Source organism: Triturus cristatus, chromosome 7 (assembly GCF_964204655.1).
Source record: "Triturus cristatus chromosome 7, aTriCri1.1, whole genome shotgun sequence".
NCBI classification, from domain to species: Eukaryota; Metazoa; Chordata; class Amphibia; order Caudata; family Salamandridae; genus Triturus; species Triturus cristatus.
Window position 1 is genome coordinate 1,168,289,875 of NC_140590.1, and position 20,860 is coordinate 1,168,310,734.

At 48.8% G+C, this 20,860-nt stretch overlaps 1 protein-coding gene across 1 annotated transcript in view; it reads left to right on the forward strand.

Annotated features, from left to right (window-relative positions):
• The window catches only part of SRCAP (Snf2 related CREBBP activator protein), a 1,742,136-nt gene that overhangs the window by 311,834 nt on the left and 1,409,442 nt on the right, over positions 1-20,860 (forward strand). Inside the window, exons 6-7 of the mRNA XM_085618450.1 lie at positions 18,567-18,707; positions 18,926-19,139. Coding sequence (XP_085474576.1) covers positions 18,567-18,707; positions 18,926-19,139 — 355 coding nt within the window. The remainder of the gene's footprint in view (positions 1-18,566; positions 18,708-18,925; positions 19,140-20,860) is intronic.

Below are 20,860 nucleotides of genomic sequence, written 5' to 3' on the forward strand. Positions count from 1 at the left end.
CTTTCCACATGTGTGTTAGGTAAGCAGACATGAAGTTGGAACCTCTGTCTGAAACCACCTCCTTAGGAAAACCCACCCTGGTGAAGACACCCAGGAGGGCCTTGGCTACTGCAGGAGCTGTAGTAGTCCTAAGTGGAATTGCTTCAGGGTACCTAGTAGCATGATCCACTACTACTAGAATGAATTTGTTCCCTGAGGCTGTGGGAGGTTCAAGTGGACCCACAATGTCCACACCTACCCTTTCAAAGGGGACCCCCACCACTGGTAGTGGAATGAGGGGGGCCTTTGGGTGGCCACCTGTCTTGCCACTGGCCTGACAGGTAACACAGGAGCTGACAAACTCCTTCACCTTTTGGTGCATCTGGGGCCAGTAAAAGTGACTCACTAACCTTTCCCAAGTTTTGGATTGCCCCAGATGTCCAGCTAGGGGGATGTCATGAGCCAAAGTTAGGAGGAACTCCCTGTACTTCTGTGGCACTACCACCCTCCTGGTGGCTCCAGGAGTGGGGTCTCTTGCCTCAGCATACAGTAATCCCTCTTCCCAATAAGCTCTGTGGGTACCACTGACATCTCCCCTGGCTTCTGAAGCAGCTTGTTGTCTCAGGCTTTCAAGAGTGGGACAGTCTCGCTGGCCCTGGCACAGCTCTTCCCTAGAGGGTCCCCCTGGGCCCAAGAGTTCAACCTGGTAAGGGTCAAGCTCCATGGACTCAGTTCCCTCAGGGGTATCTACATCCTCTCCAGGGGGAGAGGGGTTCTGAGTGTTTGGCTGTACAGAAGCTGGTCCCCCAGTCTCCTTGCCCTTCCTCTTGGTTGGTTGGGCCATTATTCCAGGCTCCAAACCTACTTTTTCACCCTTCCTCTTGCTCTGTGCTCTGGTTTGCACACACACCAATTCAGGGATGCCCAGCATGGCTGCATGGGCCTTTAACTCAACTTCAGCCCAGGCTGAGGTTTCCAGATCATTTCCAAGCAGGCATGCAGCTGGCAACTTTGGAGAGACCACTACCTGTTTCAGGCCAGTAACCCCCCCCCAGCCTAATGTTACCATGGCCATGGGATGACTAGTGGTGACACTGTCAGCGTTGGTGACTGGGTAAGACTTCCCAATCAAGTATTGCTCAGGGGAAACCAGTGTGTCTTTCACCATAGTGACACTGGCACCTGTATCCCTCAGAGCTTCTACCCTAGTTCCATTTACCCAGGGGTACTGTAAGTATTTCTTTAAGTTGGGGGGCCACACAGCCACAGTGGCAAACTCCACTTCTCCCAAGGAGACTAAACTTGCTTCAGTGTGTTCCCAGATTTGCTCAGGGTACACCTCTGATCCCATTTGTATACTTGCTGCCCCAGGAGTGGCTGTACTGGGTGCCTTAGGGGCTTTGTTTAGGGGGCAAGATACAGTTAGGTGTCCCTGCTTCTTACAGGTATTACACCAGGCCTTTAAGGGATCAAAGTTCTTCCCCCTATATGGTTGGGGCACATAGGGAGTAGTTTGGGTCCCACCCACCTGAACAGGTTTTTGGGGCCCTTTGGAAGACTCAGACTTTTTATCTTGGGGATTCTCACCACCTTTCCCCTGGGGAGGTTTTGTGACCACCTTCTTTTGGTCACCCCCAGTGGTTGTCTTGGTCACCCTAGTCTTGACCCAGTGGTCTGCCTTCTTTCCCAATTCTTGGGGAGAAATTAGACCTAGGTCTACCAAATGCTGATGCAACTTTTCATTTGTGCAGTTACTCAAAATATGTTCCTTCATGAATAAATTGTACAATCCAGTAAAATCCTGCACACCATGTCCAGCTAACCAACCATCCAGTGTCTTCACTGAGAAATCTACAAAATCAATCCAGGACTGGGGTCTGGGTTTTGTGAGCCCCCCTGAATCTAATTCTATACTCCTCAGTGGTGAATCCGAATCCCTCAATCAGAGCTTTCTTCATGAGGTCATAGGATCCTGCTTCTGGCCCAGAGAGAGTCAGAAGCCTGTCCCTGCAGTTACCAGAGAACAGTTCCCACAGGAGTGCCCCCCAGAGAGGTTTCTTTACTTTCCTGATATCACAAGCCCTCTCAAAGGCTGTGAACCATTTGGTGATATCATCACCTTCCTCAAATTTAGGGACAATCCCTTTGGGGATTTTAAGGTCAGAAGTTTCCTCCCTATCCTTGTTTTTATTATTGCTGCCACCATTGATGGGTGCTAAACCCATCTCTCTCCTTTCCTTTTCTAGAGCCAGGAGCCTGGACTCTAGATCTATTCTTTTGGCCAGCCTCACAAGGCTGTCCTCTTCACTGGGGGGTCCCCCAGTGTTGTCTCTGGGACCAGAGCCACCTGTGTGGTCTCGAGGTGCCCAGATGCTATGTCTTGAGTTGGAGGGTATGGGTGCCATCTCCTCCCTAGGGAATAGTATGGGGAGGTTGCTGTCCTCCTCCCCTGTTTCCCTTTCCTCATCTGACTGGCCATCACCATGTTCAGATGGGTGGTCTTTAGCATACTCAGCCAGGAGCTCCTGGAGCCCTTGTTTGGATGGATCCTGACCCATTTGTAAATTTTTGAGTTTACATAAGGACCTCAATTCCTTGAAAGACAAGTGTAAGTAAGGTGTGAGGTCGAGCTCCTCCACCAGGTCCATGTTATTATTATCACTAATAGCTGGGTTTGTTTGAGACATTCTAACCTGACAGTTCTAACCCTCTACCCTGACTATAGTGACTTTTATTTTTCTAAAATTCTAATGGGACTTAAGCGAGGCCCTAGCAAGACTTTTAGTAATTTTGGAAAAACCAATCAGAATTCTAAAGGCAATTTTTAAGAGTTCTGTCGTGTGATCAGATGGTAACCAAGTAGTCCAACAAATGCAAGTTTGTATCCCACCGCTGCCACCAATGTGAGAAAGTGGCTCTGTATATACTGTTCCCTAATAGGTACAGGGTGTACAGAGTCCACAGTCCCCCAGAGGCTGATAGAGGTCAAAGTTAGGTATGACCTTACTCTCAAAAGTGGTAGCTTGGTCGAGCAGTAAGGCAGTACCAGAGGACAGTGTAAAGCATTTATTGTACCCACTCAGTCAGCAAATGGTTTCACACACTCAATAACTGAACTCTAGGCCAATGATTTGTATATATAAAATATATGCTTGTTTTATTTTTAGAACCCCAAGGGGGTAAAAATATACTTTCTCAGAATGAGAGGTTGAATGTAAATACTTTTGTTTCAAGCAATAAATTTGTGTAAACAGTCACAGTTGGTTGCAATAAACAATCCTATTTCCTAAACATAACAATGCATTGAGCTCAATGGTAAATTCAGGTTATTTGTAATAAATTACTTTTCAGATTACTTTTGGAATCCCAGGTCTGGATCCTAGAACCAGCCTGGGGTCAGTATTCAGAATCAAGTGATGAAAGTCGACTTAATAACTGTAATGATTTTTAAATAATATTTAGCTATTTCAAAAGTTAGCACTTAGAAAATATTTCACAGAAAACATTCAATGGATCTCTATGGCAAGAAATTCAAATTGCAGGTAGAGTACTTTATCGTTACTTTAGTAATCCAGGACTGGGTGCCTAGACCCAGGACTGGGGTCCTTATCAAAAGCAGGTAAGTAATTTCGTTTGCAGAAATGGTACGATTTTAAAAGAATATTTCAAATTTGCAAAAGTAGACACTTAGAAGAAATTTCACAGAAAAGCAGACAATGGTTTCCTATGGGAGAAAAATGAGTTAGAAGTAAGTATAGTTGTGAACACTTTTCAGAGTCAGGGCTGGGCACCAAGATGCAGCACTGGGAGCTCACCTAGGAGCAGGTGAGTAAATTCGTTTTTGTCACTTGGCTGATTTTTGGTGAATTTTTGCAGTTTTGAAAAGTTCACACTTAGAAGATTTTTGAAGAAAAAGCCAGTCAATGTTACCCTATGAGGAAAATGAAGTTAGCGGTTTAAGGGTAAGTACTCGACTGGTAGTGTTGAAATTCCGGGCCTGGACTCAGGGGTCCCCCAGTGTCAGGTAGGTACAGTTGGTTCACCCTCAGCGGTTTCAGGACGGCCGGGTGCAGAGAGAGTTGGGCCCAATGTTATCCTATGAGGGATAGGGGGGCCTTGGTTGGTGGCTGCTGTCTGGCAAGCCACGCGGCTGTGGGAGCTGGGCTCCTGGTCACTTACTCAGGGCAAGTGGGGAAGTAGGTTAGTGTAGAGAGGGCACTGCCAGGGCCACTCGGGCGGCTGGGTGCAGGGTGCTTTTGAGCCTTAGGGCGCTCAATGGAAATCAATGGGAATGTTCCGGTTTGGAAAGAGGCTGCAGGCTCGGGGACGAGGATGTTTCAGGTGCCACCACCACTTCGAGAGGTAAGTTGGGTAGTTGTAGGTTAGGTGGGTACCCCGGGATTGGGCACAGGGGGTCGCAGGGCGCCGGGTGCAGGGGTGCCTTTTGACGTCGGGAATCTTACCCTCTGGTTGATCGCGGCTGGGGTGGCACTTGGTTCTGAGGCTGCAGGCTTCTTCCGGGATGTCGAGGGGGGGTCCTTGGGTGCCGGACTCTGGGTCACAGTCGCCGTGGGGTCGTCCTCTGGGTCTTTGTCCACTCCGGCACTGGCCAGGCTTGGCTGGTGCAGAGTGTGTTGGGTCCGCGGTCCCGGGCTGGTGCCAGGGATAGCAAGTAGGTTTCTTGAGTAGAGCCTCTACTCGTGGGAGTCCCAGGGGCTTAGAGCTAAAAGGTAGCCAGGTCCTCCGGGGTTGGTGAGGTTGCTGGCCACGTGGGATGCCGCGCTGGTGCAGGTTCGAGAGTCGACAGGCCGGTAGGGCTGGGGCCAAAGCAGTTGGTGTCTTCTTCTCTTTTTAGCAGCTGCAGGGCAGGTCTTTGTTCTTCTTGCTCTTCTTGTCGTTTTTCTATCTGGAATCTGAGGAAGGAAGGTTCAGGGGGCCCCTAAATACTAGATTTAGGGGCGTTACAGGTAGGTGAAGGCCAGGGACCAATGGGTCCTTGTCCTGGGGTGGGTACACCCCCTATCCTGCCTCTCTCCTGTGGGAGGGGGGCAGTAGCCTAATCCTGATAGGGTAGGGCCTCCCATCTTCAAGATGGCGAGAGCCCGGAGATGTGCTTCACCTCGCCTCCCCCACCTGAGGGGTGGGGTGGGCAGGCTGGCACATCCCCTGTCCTTGTATGGGGTTTCCGGCCAAGCTTCCCGCCAGAGTGGGGGGTTGCAGTGGCCTGGGGAAACTCCAACTGGCGGCAGGCCTTTGAAGCTTCCCTTTGCTCATCCTGGGGGAGGAGATTTCTCACCTCACCCAGGATGTGCATTGTTGCAGGCCCGGGAGAGCAGGGGCTCTCCCACCCAGGGGTCCAGCAACGTGTCTGCTGTGTGGCAGCCTGGGCAGCCTCAGAGCAGACGTGGATTGCAAGTTAGCTGTACGGGGGCATCTTCTAAGATGCCCTCTGGGGTGCTTAGTACATTAAATCCTACACTGGCATCAGTGTGGGTTCAATGTGCTGAGAAGTTTGATACCAAACTTCCCAGGCTTCAGTGTTGCCAATATGGTGCGGTGGAGCTCGTGTTTGACAAGCTCTCAGCACCATGTATTCTTAAATGACAGCACTGCACTTACAGTGCCCAGGAATGGACCCGGGTACTGTAGGGGCACAGGGCTCCTGCTCCTGTGCCCACACCATAGGCGTAATGCACCCAGCTAGAGGGGTGGCTGACATATGCCTTGGCAGTGTAGGTGATGGGCATGGTACACAGTGATGTGTGCCATGTCGACTCTTTGTTTTGTCCTGCACCCAGACACTCAGCCTGCAAGGGCAGTGTGTGTGTGTAAGGGTACAGGGCCTCTGAGGGTGGCACAATGAGTGCTGCAGCCCTTAGAGGCCTTCCCTGGTCACAAGGCCCTGGGTACCTAGGGTACCATTTACTAGGGGCTGACATGTGGCTAGGGTTTGCCAATTTGGAGTTTGTGTGGTTTAAGGAAGGAACATAGGCCCTGGGCACCTGATTGGCAGGAACCCAGGGTACACTCAATCGAAGTACATTCAGCAATTTAGCAAAAAGTGGGGGCATACCATGCAAGAAAGATGGCACTTTCTCACAACCTTGTACATATCTACTGCTGTTTGACTTTTTTACCAAAGTTCCTTTCTTTTTCTAACCCTCTTGCCTGACAATCTACACAGCCAGTTGCTTGCCATCCCTGACTGACAACATTTAGAATCACTCAAAGAACATCCAATTTCCGTTTTTTATCCACGTTTAAAAATAAATACAGACAGGAAAATGGGTTTGTCTGTATTTATCTGTAAAAAAGGAAAATAGGGAGCCCTAATTATATTGCTCCGAAAGACTCTCTCTGGTAGTCCCCGGCCAATCGCGGTGCCTCGCCCTCTAGGGCGTCCCATGTCTTCTCTCCTCTGCCTTTTGACAATGCCTCAACTGTGGTTGGACGGACGCCCTTCAGATATTGTCAAAATATCCCTGGACTGATCTGCATCAGGTCTGTAACCTCTGCCTCTGGCCAGAGTACGACAAGACTGCATGTGATGCCTGCTGCGTGAAAAAACTCTTGATTCTTGCGCAGAAAAAATCTCACCATTGCTGTCAGGCCCGTCTGTGAGAAAGTGCCATCTTTCTTACATGGTATGCCCCCACTTTTTGCTGAATTGCTGAATGCACTTTGACTGAGTGTGCCCTGGTCTCCTGCCAATCAGGTGCCCAGGGCCTATGTTCCTTCCCTAAAACAAACCAAACCCAAATTGGCAAACCCTGGCCACATGTCAGCCCCTGGTAAATGGTACCCTAAGTATCCAGGGCTTTGTGACCAAGGAAGGCCTGTAAGAGCTGCAGCACTCCTTGTGCCACCCTTGGAGGCCCTGTACCCTTACATACACACACTGCCTTTGCAGGCTGAGTGTTTGGGTGCACGACAAAAACAAAGTCGACATGGCACACATCCCTGTGTGCCATGCCCATCACCTACACTGCCATGACATACATCAGTCACGCCTCTAGCTGGGTGCCTTATGCCAATGGTGTGGGCACAGGAGCGGGAGCCCTGTGCCCCTACAGTACCCAGGTCCATTCCTGAGCCCTGTAAGTGCAGTGCTGCCATTTAAGAGTACATGGTGCTGAGAGATCGTCAAACACGAGCTCCACAACACCATAATGGCAACACTAAAGACTGGGAAGTTTGGTATCAAACTTCTCAGCACATTAAACCCACACTGATGCCAGTTTGGGATTTAATGTACCCAGCACCCCAGAGGGCTTCTTGGAGGTGCCCCTTTAAACCTAACCTACAAATCCACGTCTGCTCTGAGGCTGCCTAGGCTGCCAACCAGCAGACATGTTGCTGGACCCCTAGGTAGGAGAGCCCCTGCAACAATGCACATCCTGGGCGAGGTGCTAAATCTCCTCCCCCAGGATGGGCAGGGGGAAGCTTCAAAGGCATGCAGCCTCTGTGAGCTTCCCCAGGCCCCTGCAACCCCCCACTCTGGCGGGAAGCTTTGGCCGGAAACCCCAAATAAGGACAGGGGATGTGCCAGCCTGTCAACCCCAACCCTCAGGTGGGGGAGGCGAGGTGAAGCACATTTCCGGGCTCTCGCCATCTTGAAGATGGGGAGCCCTACCCTATCAGGACTAGGCTACTGCCCCCCTTCCCACAGGAGAGAGGCAGAATAGGGGGTGTACCCACCCCTGGACGGGGACCCATTGGTCCCTGCCCTTCACCTACCTGTAACGCCCCTAAATCTAGTATTTAGGGGCACCCTGAACCTTCCTTCCCCAGATTCCAGATTCAAACTACGAAGAGCAAGAAGAAAGAAGACCTGCCCTGCAGCTGCTGAAAAGAGGAAGACACCAACTGCTTTGGCCCCAGCCCTACCGGCATGTCGACCCTCGAACCTGTTCCTGCTCCAGCCCGGCATCTCTTGTGGCTAGCAACCTCACCAACCCCGGAGGACCTGGCTACCTTTTGGCTCTAAGCCCCTGGGACTCCCATGAGTAGAGGCTCTACTCGAAACCTATCTCTAACCCCTGGCAGCAGCCCGGAACCGTGAACCCAGCGCACTCTGCACCAGCCAAGCCTGGCCGGTTCCGGAGTGAACAAAGACCCTGAGGTCGACCCCACGGCGACTGTGACCCAGAGTCCGGCACCCAAGGACCTCCTTCGACACTCCTGAAGAAGCCTGCAGCCTCCGAACAAGGTGCCCCCCCAACCGCGATCAACAGAGGGTAAGATTTCCCGACACCTAAAGGCACCACTGCACGCGGCGCCCCACGGCCCCCTGTGCCCAATCCCGGGGTACCTACTTATCCTCCAACTACCCAACTTGCCTCTCGAAGTGGTGGTGGCACCTGAAGAGTCCTCGTCCCCGAGCTTGCAGTCTTTTTCCAAACCGGAGATCTGCCATTGAAATCAATTGAGCGCCCGAAGGCTCAAAAGCCCTCTGCACCCAGCCACCCGAGTGGCCCTGGCAGTGAAAACTCTACACCTACCTACTTCCCCACTTGCCCTGAGTAAGTAACCAGGAGCCCAGCTCCCACAGCCGCGTGGCTTGCCAGTCAGCAGCCACCAACTCAGGCCCCCCTATCCCTCATAGGATAACATTGGGCCTAACTCTCTCTGCACCCGGCCGCCCTAGAGCCGCTGAGGGTGAACCAACTGTACCTACCTGACCCTGGGGGACCCCAGAGTCTATGCCCAGAACCTAAACTCTGCCAGTCGAGTACTTACCCTCAAACCGATGACTCTATTTTCTTCATAGGGTAACATTGACTGGCTTTTTCCTGAAATTTCTTTTAAGTGTGGACTTTGCAAATCTTAAAATATTCACCAAAAGTCAGCCGAGTAACGAAAACGAAATTACTCACCTGCTCTTGGGTGAGCTCCCAGTGCTGGATCTTGGTGCCCAGCACTGACTCTGAAAAATACTTACAACTGTACTTATCCGTGACCCAATTTTCTTCCATAGGAGATCATTGACTGTTTTTCTGTGAAATTTCTTCTTAAGTGTCAATTTCTGCAATCTTTAAATATTCTTCAAAAATCGTATAATATCTGAAAACGTAATTACTTACCTGTTTTGGATAAAGGTCCCAGTACTGAGTCTAGGCACCCAGTACTGGATTACAAAAGTAACGAGAACATACTGTACCTGTAACCTGAATTTTCTTCCATAGGGAATCATTGATTGTTTTCTCTGAAATATTTTCTAAGTGTCAACTTTTAAAATAGCTAAATATTAGTTAAAAATCATTACAGTACTTAAGTCGACTTTCATCACTTGATTCTGAGAACTGACCCAGGACTGAATCTAGGATCCAGTCCTGGAATTCCAAAAGTAATCTAAAAAGTAATCTGTTGCAAATAACTTGAATTTACCATTGAGTTCAATGTACTGTTGTGTTTAAAAATAGAGTTGCCTACTGCAACTACTTGTAACTGTTTACTAAAGTCTATTGCATATTGCAAAAGTATTTATATGAAACATCTCCTGTTGAGAAAGTATATTTTAAATCCAAGTGTTGGTTCTAAAATAAAACAAGCATATATTTTTTATATATAAACCATTGGCCTAGAGTTCAGTTGTTGAGTGTGTGGAACTATTTGCTGACTGAGTGTGTGCAACAAATGCTTTACACTGTCCTCTGATACTGCCTTACTGCTCGACCAAGCTACCACTTTAGAGAGTAAGGTTATATCTAACTTTAACCTCTGTTAAACCCTGAGGGACTGTGGACTCTGTACACCCTGTACCTATTAAGGAACAGTATATACAGAGCCACTTTCTCACACCGTCGCCTCGGGATTTCACCTAGGAGCGGAGACTGCACCCCAGGTCTTTGGCAGCGAGGACCTCGAGGGGGATCAACATACGAAGCCCTCAGCTGCTGATGACTTTCTCGCTTGATGCTACTTATGGCTCCGACGTGGAGAACTGAGACCTTCCTTCGGCACAGATGGTTTGGGAGTATGGCTCACCCTCTCGATCTCCCTTGACAAACCTTGCAAGTCAAGTAGCCCTCTGCGAAAGGGCAACCAGCTGCTCTGTACTCTCTGAGCATGGCTTTTGAGCCACCACTGCCTTGAGGCCATGCACGCTCCTTACCTTGGATTCGGATACAGTGGGCAGCCTCAGATCCACCTTGATGAAACCATCGAGCCTGGTTGCCTCAGCGCCAGTCGGTCCAACCTTTTCACTTACTTACCCTTCTGAGCCGAAACCCTCAACGTTTAAGCTGAAATCGACGCTATGTCCTAAAACTTTCGCACAGCAAAGGCACATTGAGGATGCAGCCAGTGCATGCTGTCTGTCTCTGGAGCAGCACGCGTTTAGAGCCACGTAGCAATTAACAGAATCCGGTAGACCTTGTAATTGGCGCCAACAAGATTTCGACCAGCTAAATTTTCATGAAATAGACCTTGTGAGTAGCGCCCATCATCTTTATGAACATTGGTCTTGCTTTTTTATTAAATTGATCATTGCAATCAGCGTCAGCAATACCATATCAGGATTGTGCCTGCATGATATATCGTGTGGATACTTATCTTAGCCTATTCATCAGGCCTTTCCGGTGTCTGTGACCTGGAATTGTTTGTCGTGATCCCCCTTTTGTTTCATATATTTTGGTACATATTCAGTATCTCACCATACATAAGGGACTATTCTAACATCTTACTCGTCATCCTGAAGATGGTCTGACGGACAGATTTGCCAAGAGAGACTGAAATGTCGAGAAACTCATCTAATTCCTCAGCATTTTGTTTTGCGTTTAGGATTGGTTTTCTGCTATCAGATTCATGTCCTACTGTATATTATTTGGAATAGTTGTTTACACTTATGATTTGAAGGTCTATTTTTTGTACAACATCAATAACCTCTATCATAGTGCTTTGTTATAACCCTGTGAACCCCCTCATGATTTGTTCACATTAAATTTGTTTACAGTCTGAAAAATATATTCCCATGTTGCGAAATTGCTTATCACAGATCAATCATTTTTGAAGAAACGTATTGATGCTTAGATTGTTCAATAGTCAGTCACCAGTAGGGAATTTTATTTTATTTTTTACTAAACTTTTTTTGTATTGACATTTTACATGTTACAACATCAGCAGCAAATTTCGCATCTGGTCATAAAAACAACAAAAACGTCTCGCGCCAACAAGATACATTAGTAAATACATTCCTAGACGGTGCAGATGAATATTGCAGTACAAGAGCATATGCATGGTTGCCATATTTGGTACAGTTCTACATCGTGGTTAGATGACGTATCGCCTTCTTTAGATCTTAGATAGAACAGTAGCGGTACCAGATATACTTGGGCTTGGAGGTGGCCGGGAGCTCCTCTGCATACAATGTTAAAGTGTCGCTGCAGTAGGGAATATTTGTTAACCGTTGTGCAGTGGTGGGGCTAGCCTTGCTCTCCCAGGTCATGGCGACTCGCCGTAGTCACCAGTAGGGACTTGACCAACAAATAATTGCTTGTAATTATTTAACTGAGTGTGTTGAACAAAATCCCTTGAAGGCATAGATACCTGTTACCAAGTGTGCAGGTGAATCACACTTGCCCACCAGTGAAAGTTCTATAGGTTCCCAAATGCCGGCTGAGTTTATGAGCAAGCCCATTCCAACAAAACCTAGACCGAAGCCCACAAGGCTACCAGCCCCATGCTGGACATTGAGATACCACCACCCCTTTATCTCCACCTAGATCACTGCATATTTCATCTCCGCGTGATTCACCATCTGACCCCCTCCCATACACCTCCAGGATCACCGCACTCTGACATGTGAGGACATGGGGGGGGTTGGGGGTGGAAACGCTCAGTACATCCCCACATGGCGACACCTGGAACTCATATGCCCTGGACCCTCCAGGGGACACTGATCCCGATCTATACCTAGCACGAACCTCATCTCCTGATGGTTTCATCTTACCACGAGCTGGTAGCTAGGGCAGCTTCGTACCAACCCTCTCTGCCACCTACTGCTCCACCCAATATTTGCTTATGCTCAAGGGCATGTTGCGACCAGCCCTTGACATTTCCAAGACCCAGTCAGAGCCCGGGTTATTGCTCCCTGGGTGGTTAAAAAGCATTCAGTGTACCCAATGGACCTTATCTGCATTATGTGAGGAAACTCGAAGAGCACCGATGACACCCCTCCAACAGATAAGGAGAGCAAACGTATCAATGCCGCAGGTAAGAGTTGCAGCGCGGTCAGACAATCAGTGGCACATCGGTAGGGGCCACCTAGAAACAGGCTGCAGAGGGGGACTTTGGGACCAGTCTGGTAGCTCCCAATGGGGGGCTCTGTCCATGAGTATCTTAGGAGCAGGGGTCACAGTCTGTGTTCGTGGACCTGGGCCGGGGAGCTTTGGTGCAGATGGTTTTTGGGTCGGCAGTTCCCGTGCGTAGAAGGCGCTCTCTCAGTTCCTAGTCAGACCTGCAGACGGGGACAAAACAGGACAGCTGGGCCACTCTCTGCTAGCCTCTGCAATGCTGACGTCCCTTGTAGGCTAGTTGATCTTTGCCATGTTGGAGTCCGAATTGGACTTCAGACAATCTTTGATTGCTGCAAGGGGTCCGGTACCTCTGGAATTGGTGCAGGCGGTGCTTGAGGAGTCCTGGCTTCTCCAAACGTGGCAGGGAGACAGATCTGACCTCGGAGCACAGTAATCTCCTCCTGTGGAGCTGCTTAGTCTGTGAACCCGGTGGTTAGCAGAAAGGTGAACCGGAGGCTAGATGGGGCTCCAAAGCTTTTTCCATATTGGCACCTCTTATGTGGAATTCACTCCCCCTTGAAATCAAACGACTTCCTTCCCTTGATCTCTTTAGGAAGTCCTTGAAAACATGGCTCTTCATTAAGGCATACCAGTAGGCTCTGTTTCTGTCTGCTATCAGCTACATATTTTGGTTTAGGCGCCTTGACGCCCACTGGGCATAGCTGCGCATTACAAATAATATTTCATTCATTCATTCATGTTGCTCTCTGTGCCTGCAGGTCGCAGGGAAGTGGCTCCTCCACGTCAAGGGAAATGCTGACGCTGGGCTAAGTGCTGGTAGCTCTCTGAGGCTATTGGAGGATTCACCGCTGCAGGATGAGTCAGATTATCGTGACCATAGCAGGCAGGGTTTGGCGTCAAAGTCCAGTTTTCGCTTCTTCTTTGTCGTCTTTGTTTTGTCAGGTGAATCTGCTTTCCAGATGATAGTGGGCCTCCTAAATAGTGAATTTAGGGGCATTAAGGAGAGTGAAGAGTAGTAGCCAATGGGCTACTTAACCTTGTGGTCACCACAGCCTCTCTATGACTACTTTGTGTGGGGATAACTCTTTCCGAGACTGTGAGAAAGTGCAGTTTTTCTGCATGGTTGCCCCCACTTTTCATTGAACTGCTGATGTGCTTTGACTGAGTGTGCCCTGGGCTCCTGCTAATCAGGTACTCAGGAGGACCCATGTTCTTTCCCTAAAACTGCATTGAAAATAAAACCCAGTTGGCATCTCTGGCCACAAGTCAACCCCTGGTAAATGGTACTACAGGTACCTAGGGCACTGTGACCAGGTAAGACCTCTAATGGCTGCAGTTCTTATTGTACCACCCTTAGAGTCTCTGTACCTTTACACTTCCACTCTGCCTTTGCAGACTACGTGTCTTGGTGCAGAACAAAGTGAAGAATCGACATGGCACCCAACCCTGTGTGCCATGCCTACAAACCACTGCCCTGGCATAGATCATTCACCCCTCTAGCTGGGTGCCCTATACCAGTGGTGAGGGTACAGGGGCCCTGTACCCCTACAGTGTCCAAGTCCATTCTTTGACATTGTAAGTGCAGTGCTGCCATTAAGGGTATCTGGTGCTGGGAGTTTGTCATTACGAACTCCACAGCTCCATAATGGCTACAGTGAAAACTGAGAAGTTAGGTATCAAACTTCTCAGCACATTAAACCCACACTGATGCCAGTATGGGATTTATTGAAAAATGCACACAGAGGGCATCTTAACGATGCCCCCCGAAAGACGACCTACCTCTAGTGTCAAGGATGAGTGGCTGCTTTCAACTGCCACCACCAGACTTGTTTTTGGACCCCTGGGTCGAGAGCCGCCTGCTCTCGGGGCCTGATACAATGCACATCCTGGTACGAGGTGCCAAGCCTCCTCCCCCAGGATGGGCAGGGTCCATGAAGGGGGAGCTTTAAAGCCTTGCTACCTTTGTGAGCTTCCCCAGGCCACTTGCTGCTTCCAGCAACTGGTCCCCACTGGTTCTGACACCACTTTAGGCGGGAGAACCGGCTGGAAAACCAAGTTAGGCAGGGAGGTGTGCCCACCTCTGCCAACTCCACCGCTCCGGTGAGGTAGGCGTGGTGAAGCACAACTCGGTCTCTGCCATATTGCAGATGGGGGGGGGAGCCAGCTAACCAGAGTGAAGCATATATCAACCTCCCACTGGAGGTTGGCATAATAGGGGGTGTACCTACCCCAGGGAAGGAACCATTGGTCCCAACCTTTTTACCTACCTGCAACGCCCCTAAATCTAGTATTTAGGGGGCACCCCGAACCTTGCTTCCTCAGACAAGAAACCAGAAGAAAGGAAGTACCGAACAGCCGTGCCGAAGCTAACATGTTGAGGCCCCCTGACTTGGCCCCATCCCTACCGGCCTGTCCCTACCTCAAACCTGTAGAAGCGAAACTCTGTGTCCTGCAGCCACCAGCCTCAAGCACCCTGAGGACCTGTTCTGCCTTCAAAAGAAAAGACTGTCTCCCGTGAACACCGGATTTGTTCACCAACAGATTCTAGGTCCGGCAAATTCCGTGAGTCTGCACCACTCTGCACCCGACGCCCACAGCCTGAGTTCGAGTGGCCCAACACCACAAGGAGGTGTCCCCGTGGCCCCTGACCTGCCTCCAGCCGACACCTGCAGCCTTAAACCGGATGGTCACCACAACTGCGACCATGAGTTGGTAAGAAGATCCGACTCTAAAAGGCACCCCTCCACATGATGCCACACGGCCTTGGGTGGCCCAACTGACAGTGCCTAACCAACCCCAACATCCCAACTTACCTCTCCAAAAGGTGGTTGCACCCAGAAGACCTTCGTCCCCGAGCCTGCACTGTTTGCAAACCGGAGACTCCCCATTGAAAATTACAATTCACACAACGCCAAAACAGCACTTTACCCGGCTGCCCCAGTGCCGCTGAGGGTGCACCTTGAACCCCCATTTGCCCTGAGCTTAAGTCTAGGAGCTTTGCTCCCACAACCCAGTGGCCTGCTCGTCAGCAGCCACCAACCGGAGGCCACCTATCCCCCATTGAATAACATTGGGCCTCAACACTCTCCACCCGGACGCCCTAGGGCAGCTGAGGGTGTAACGAGTGCATCCTTGACCCTGGGGGCCCCTCAGTCTAACCCCAGGAACCCAACTCCCACCACTGAATACTTTCATTTGAATCAATAACACTATTTTCCTCCGTAGGATAACATTGACTGTTTTTTGTGAGGAGTTGGAAAATTTAAGAAACCCTTTAAAACTGCAAGTAAATAACAAAAACGCTTTGTTACCTGTTTGCAGGAAATATCCCAGTGCAGTATCCTACTAAAAAGCCAATACAAAGTATATGTACAGTATGCCAAAAGCATTGCATTACTTGTATCTCTACTGTAATCAAATCAAAGTGCATATACAATTGCAATTCAAACTGTTTACAAACTGTATTACTGCTGTAAAGTATTTATATCTTACCTGTGCCAGGCTTGCTTGGTTCCAGAAAAATAAAATAACTAAAATAATATTTTTATACAAAACCAATTGGTCTGAAGTTCAGTCTTTTGAGTGTGTTATTATTTGCTGATTGAGTGTGTACAACAAATGCTTAACACTACCCTCTGATACAGCCTTACTGCTTGACCACACTACCACAAATAGAGAGTAGGGTGTTCTCTACACTTACCTGTGCCTACCTTTGGGGTTCCACTTGACTCTGTGCACACTATACCTTAGTTTGGTATAGTATATACAGAGCCAGCTTTGTACACAGACTTCCTAGTTGCACCAAAAACAAGATGGTGGAATCCTTCTTTCAATGAGCTCATCAGCAAGCCCACCATAGGGTTGTGACAAGTCTGGTAGTCCTCCACACCTCCTTACCTAGCTAATTTCCTACCTGCCTGGTGCCAAATGGGCCTCACAGCAGGGTGTGGCATCTCCCAGTTCTGGGGGAATCAGTGTTCGCATATCAAAGGTGGCAGGTGCTTTGAAGCTCCTTTACCTTGATTTGCTAAATCACTAGACATCCTGCTGGAGGAAGCGTGAACACCTTCCTCCAGAGCAGGCATTGTTTCTGGCCTCCAAGCGCTTGGACTTGCAATCATGGGATCAGATATATGTCCGTGGTGTTAGGTTGGACGATACCAGTCAGCCAGCACACTAATAGGCTAGTAGGTTTGCAGGGGGCACCTCTTATGTGCCATCTGGGTGCAGATCTTAATAAATATACACTGGCATCAGTATGGATTTATTAAGACAAGGTGTTTGATACCAAACACTATAGGTTTCAGTGAAGCCATTCTGTAGGCGGGGAAACTTGTAATGACCAATACCCATACATGTACTTAAGATGGCTTCCCTGTTCACTTGTACTGTCTAGCAGTTGAACTAGATGGCACAGGGGCATATCTGCTCATGCAGATATGTCCTCACATGTAATATAGTGCAACACCGCGTTAGGGCTATGAGGCCTTCTGTATGTTCGTAATGACAAACTCCCGGCACCATATACTCTTAATGGCATTACTGCACTTACAATGTCCAAGAATGGATTTAGACACTGTAGGGGTACAGGGTTCATGCACCTGTACCCTCACCACTGGTATAGTGCACCCAGCTAGAGGGGTGATTGATCTATGCCAGGGAAGGGGGTTGTAAGCATGGCACACAGAGGTGTGCCATGTCGACTCCTCACTTTGGAGGTCATTAGGATGGTGGAGGGACTGCCAAAGCCGGCCCGGCGGTGGCAGTCCCTCCACCATCTGCATGCCCATTTCCCCCTGCCAGATCAGGATGGCGGTGGTAATCGTTCCGCAAGCGTGGTGGGCGCAAAGCCCGCCTGCCACGCTTCCGCCACAGGCAATTGTAAGGCGGTGGATATGGGGGCGGTGCCTCAAAGGCACCGCCCGACCGATCACGATAACCATGGAAACGCTGGTGGAGCCTGGCTTCGGGGGCCCGAAACGGGCACCCTCTGTGGGGGGTTGGGGGAGGCAGGCATTTGTGCACTGGGGAGGGGTACCCATGGTACCCCCCTCCATTTCCATGCACAAGGTGGTAGGCACTGCACGGTGCCTGCCACGTTGTGCAGGGAAATGCACAACATGGCAATGTTGACAAACAAGGCACCCAGTGGCGGTCGCATCTTGATTAGGGGTGCGGGCCTGCTGCATTACAGGCGGGCGGTCCCGTTACCGCTAGGATTGCGGGCGGACTCTAGTCTGCCCGCCATCCTATTGACCCCCTTTGTTCTGTATCAAAACACGTAGCCTGCAAAGGCAGTGTGTGAGTGTAAGGGTACAGGACCTCTAAGGGTGGCACAATAAGTGCTGCAGCCCTTAGAGGCCTTATCTGGTCACAATTTCCTGGGTACCTGCGGTACCATTTACCAGGGGCTGCCTTGTGGCCAGAGATGCCAATTTGGCTTAGGCTTGAATGCAGTTTTAGGGAAAGAACGTAGACCCTTGGTACCTGATTGACTGAGGTTGCCCTGGGCTCCTGCTAAAGTACATCAGCAATTCAGCAAAAAGTCAGGGCAACCATGCAGAAAGAGGGCACTTGCTCACAATTCGGTGTCTCCCCCTTACAATTGCCTGTGTTTCAACATAAGCTAATGAGGAAAATATAATCCTCAGTTTTTTTTCTAAATCTACCATTTTCCAGTTTTTAAAAGGTGTTTTCATTTTTTATCTGTCCATATAAACACCTCCCACCATCTCCCTGGAGATTGCTCAGCATCGATGTGGCCCTCAAGCATATCCCAGGCTGTACTGTTTGGCCCCTGAGAAAATATTTGCGTTCCCATGTCATATAGGGTAACATGACTGGACTTGAGGCTCATGCCTCAAATCTGGCTTACCTAACCTTATAGATCTTGGTGTCTAAAGTTAGATAAAAATCTGTGTTATTTTTCTAAATTGGTGTTGATTTCCTTACTGACTGTGTGTCTCATTTATTGACAGTGTGTGCAACAAATGCCTAACACTCCCCTCTGATATGTCTAAGGCTGCTCGACCGCACCGCCACAAATAAAGCACCTTGGGATTGTTAAAGCAATCCCCTGTACACTAATAAGGGATACCTCCACCCATTGCACAGCGCACCTCATTTTGGTGCACTAAATAAATAGCGAGCTTCCTACATGTGCTGTTTTTGCTCCTTTTTAAACGTTTTTTTCTCATTATATAGTCTCTCCAGATTCAGTTGATCCATCAATAGGCCATTAACTCTGCAATTATTTGCCTCCTTGATCATGGGTCGCATCCTTGTACATCCCTCAGCTCATGTGCCTTTTCTCCGGGCTTTCCTCCACAGGTGGTCCGAATGGTGATCAGACACCATGAAGACCTGAAGCAGAAAGAAGAGAAGGCCAAGCGAGAAGAGCAGGCCAAGCTACGACGGATAGCTTCTTCAGTCGCAAAAGAAGTCCGGCAGTTCTGGACCAATGTGGAAAAGGTATGTGATCTGCTCTGTGGTGGGCACAATTGTTCAAATATCAGTATTTTTCATGGTGTTTCCTTTGTCATAGGGGCAAATTGAGTGGTGGTTGATTAGGTGTCCCTTATTTCCAATTGTGGCTGTAATTTAGTTGTATATGTAGGGATCATGTAGGTTTTTCTCTGATCAATTTTGGTGAACTGTCTACTGATTGCATTACCATTTCTCCTTGACAGGTGGTCCAGTTTAAGCAGCAGTCACGCCTGGAAGAGAAAAGGAAGAAGACCTTGGATCTGCAGCTGGATTTTATTGTAGGACAAACTGAGAAATATTCTGATCTGTTGTCACAGAGTTTGAATGAGACCCTCGACCCCAGCCAAATGAACTCTTCACGTGCTGTTTCCATAGCCTTCACTCCACTCTGCTCAGCTGTTGCCAAAGAGGAGGAAGGTATGCAAAAGCTGTGAGAAAGTTAACTGGTTTGGTATTTATGTGCAGGAATACTTGCACTGTATCACATTCTTGTCAACCTAATAATACCTCAGTGTACTGCTGGGTTGTTAGGTAGGTCATCACTGACCTCGAACCGCGGAGACTAATCACTTTTGCCTGCCTGGTGGCACCTGACAGCATTAGCCTCTTGACACCCAATTAACTATGGATTGTGCTAGTCCATTCGGACTGGATTACTATAGATCACAACTTAGTCCAATTTATCAGAACTTCTAGTAGCCCTTATAATATACTATGAGTTTTTTTTTGGGTTGTTCACTAATACTAGTCATGATCTTCAGAAAGCCCTGGAAAATCCCTAGGACTGTGTGCCGTATTGGGCAAAGCACCCGTTAGCTGATAATCTGTCATTTCTAAATAGAAAACTTATGTACATTACTATTATACAACTCAACTGGTATTACTCCAACTCATTTTCGTTTGAACTACAATGTGTAACCAATTCAAATGTATGTAACTTGAATAATCCGGGTATGTGCATTCTCTTGTCATGCATGCTTTTCAGTGTTCTGCCTCCAAAAATAAATCAACAACTTAAATGGTAACCAAGTTCAGTGTTAGCCCAGTAATCAAAGAGCTTTTTGAATGTATCCACAGAGCTAACCTCAAATACTTTTCCTGGAAAGGAGCCCTCCTCCTTGTCCTGACTTCAGGAATATCAGTTGGTGAAATTCAGACATTTATAGCCAAATAACATTACCTATACAAAAAGTACATTCTGACTAACTCTCCAGTAAACTACCTGTTCTCAAAACATTCTATTCGAGGCATGTGTGCGGTAGATTCACATGCTTTGCATACTACAGCCATCTAGTGTTGGGTCCGGATGTTTGCAAGTTGTTTTTCTTCGAAGAAGTGTTTTTAGTCACAAGGTAAGGTGACTCCCTTTCGGTGATAGTGAGAATGGGTACAACTCCATTGTAATGTTTTTTTTTTCCACCATCTGGTTTGGACGTTTATTGCCGCTCTACGGTTCGGAAATTATCTTCGGGTTCCCCTCAGTGCGCAATCCACTCTACCCTGAAAGGTATTGTTTCTGTACGAGTTTCCCTGTTCTCCGCGTATCCATTAGATCGCCATACTCCATTTTCAATAGAAAACCTTGCTGGCGGCCGTCTGGCCTAGCCGTGTTGGTCCATCCTTCCGCTGATGGAACAAACTCCATTTCAATTCTGTCCTTGGTGCCATTTCCAATATCCCCACCCCAACCTACCTCAAGTTTGTAACTTGTGCCTGTCTCCGGATCATTAGGAGGAAAACTGCGACGCTTGTAAGTCATTTTGTCCAAGAAGACTCTACGTGATCGTCTGGCTTGACGATCAGAGATACACTGCCACAGGATCCAATGCACTCCGGATATCTTCGGGGAAGAATCCGATCAAGAAGAGATTGAAGCGTCCGCCGAAGAAGAGGCCCTCTCTGTTCCAGAGTCTCTTTCCGAGCTCAAGATTGATCTGGAGTCAGCAGATTTGCCTCCGGGACAGGGTGCCGTGAGTATCGAAGACCCCTTGCCCCCAAAATTCTCTTCCAAAACCCATAAGGCTACGGCACCGCCTCTTCCTTTTGGTCATGGTCGGCACCAAGACAGTGTTTCCGAAGCCCCTCGGCTCGGCACCAAAACAAACCGTCCAGCCTTCCGGCTTGGGCTCGAGTCTGCT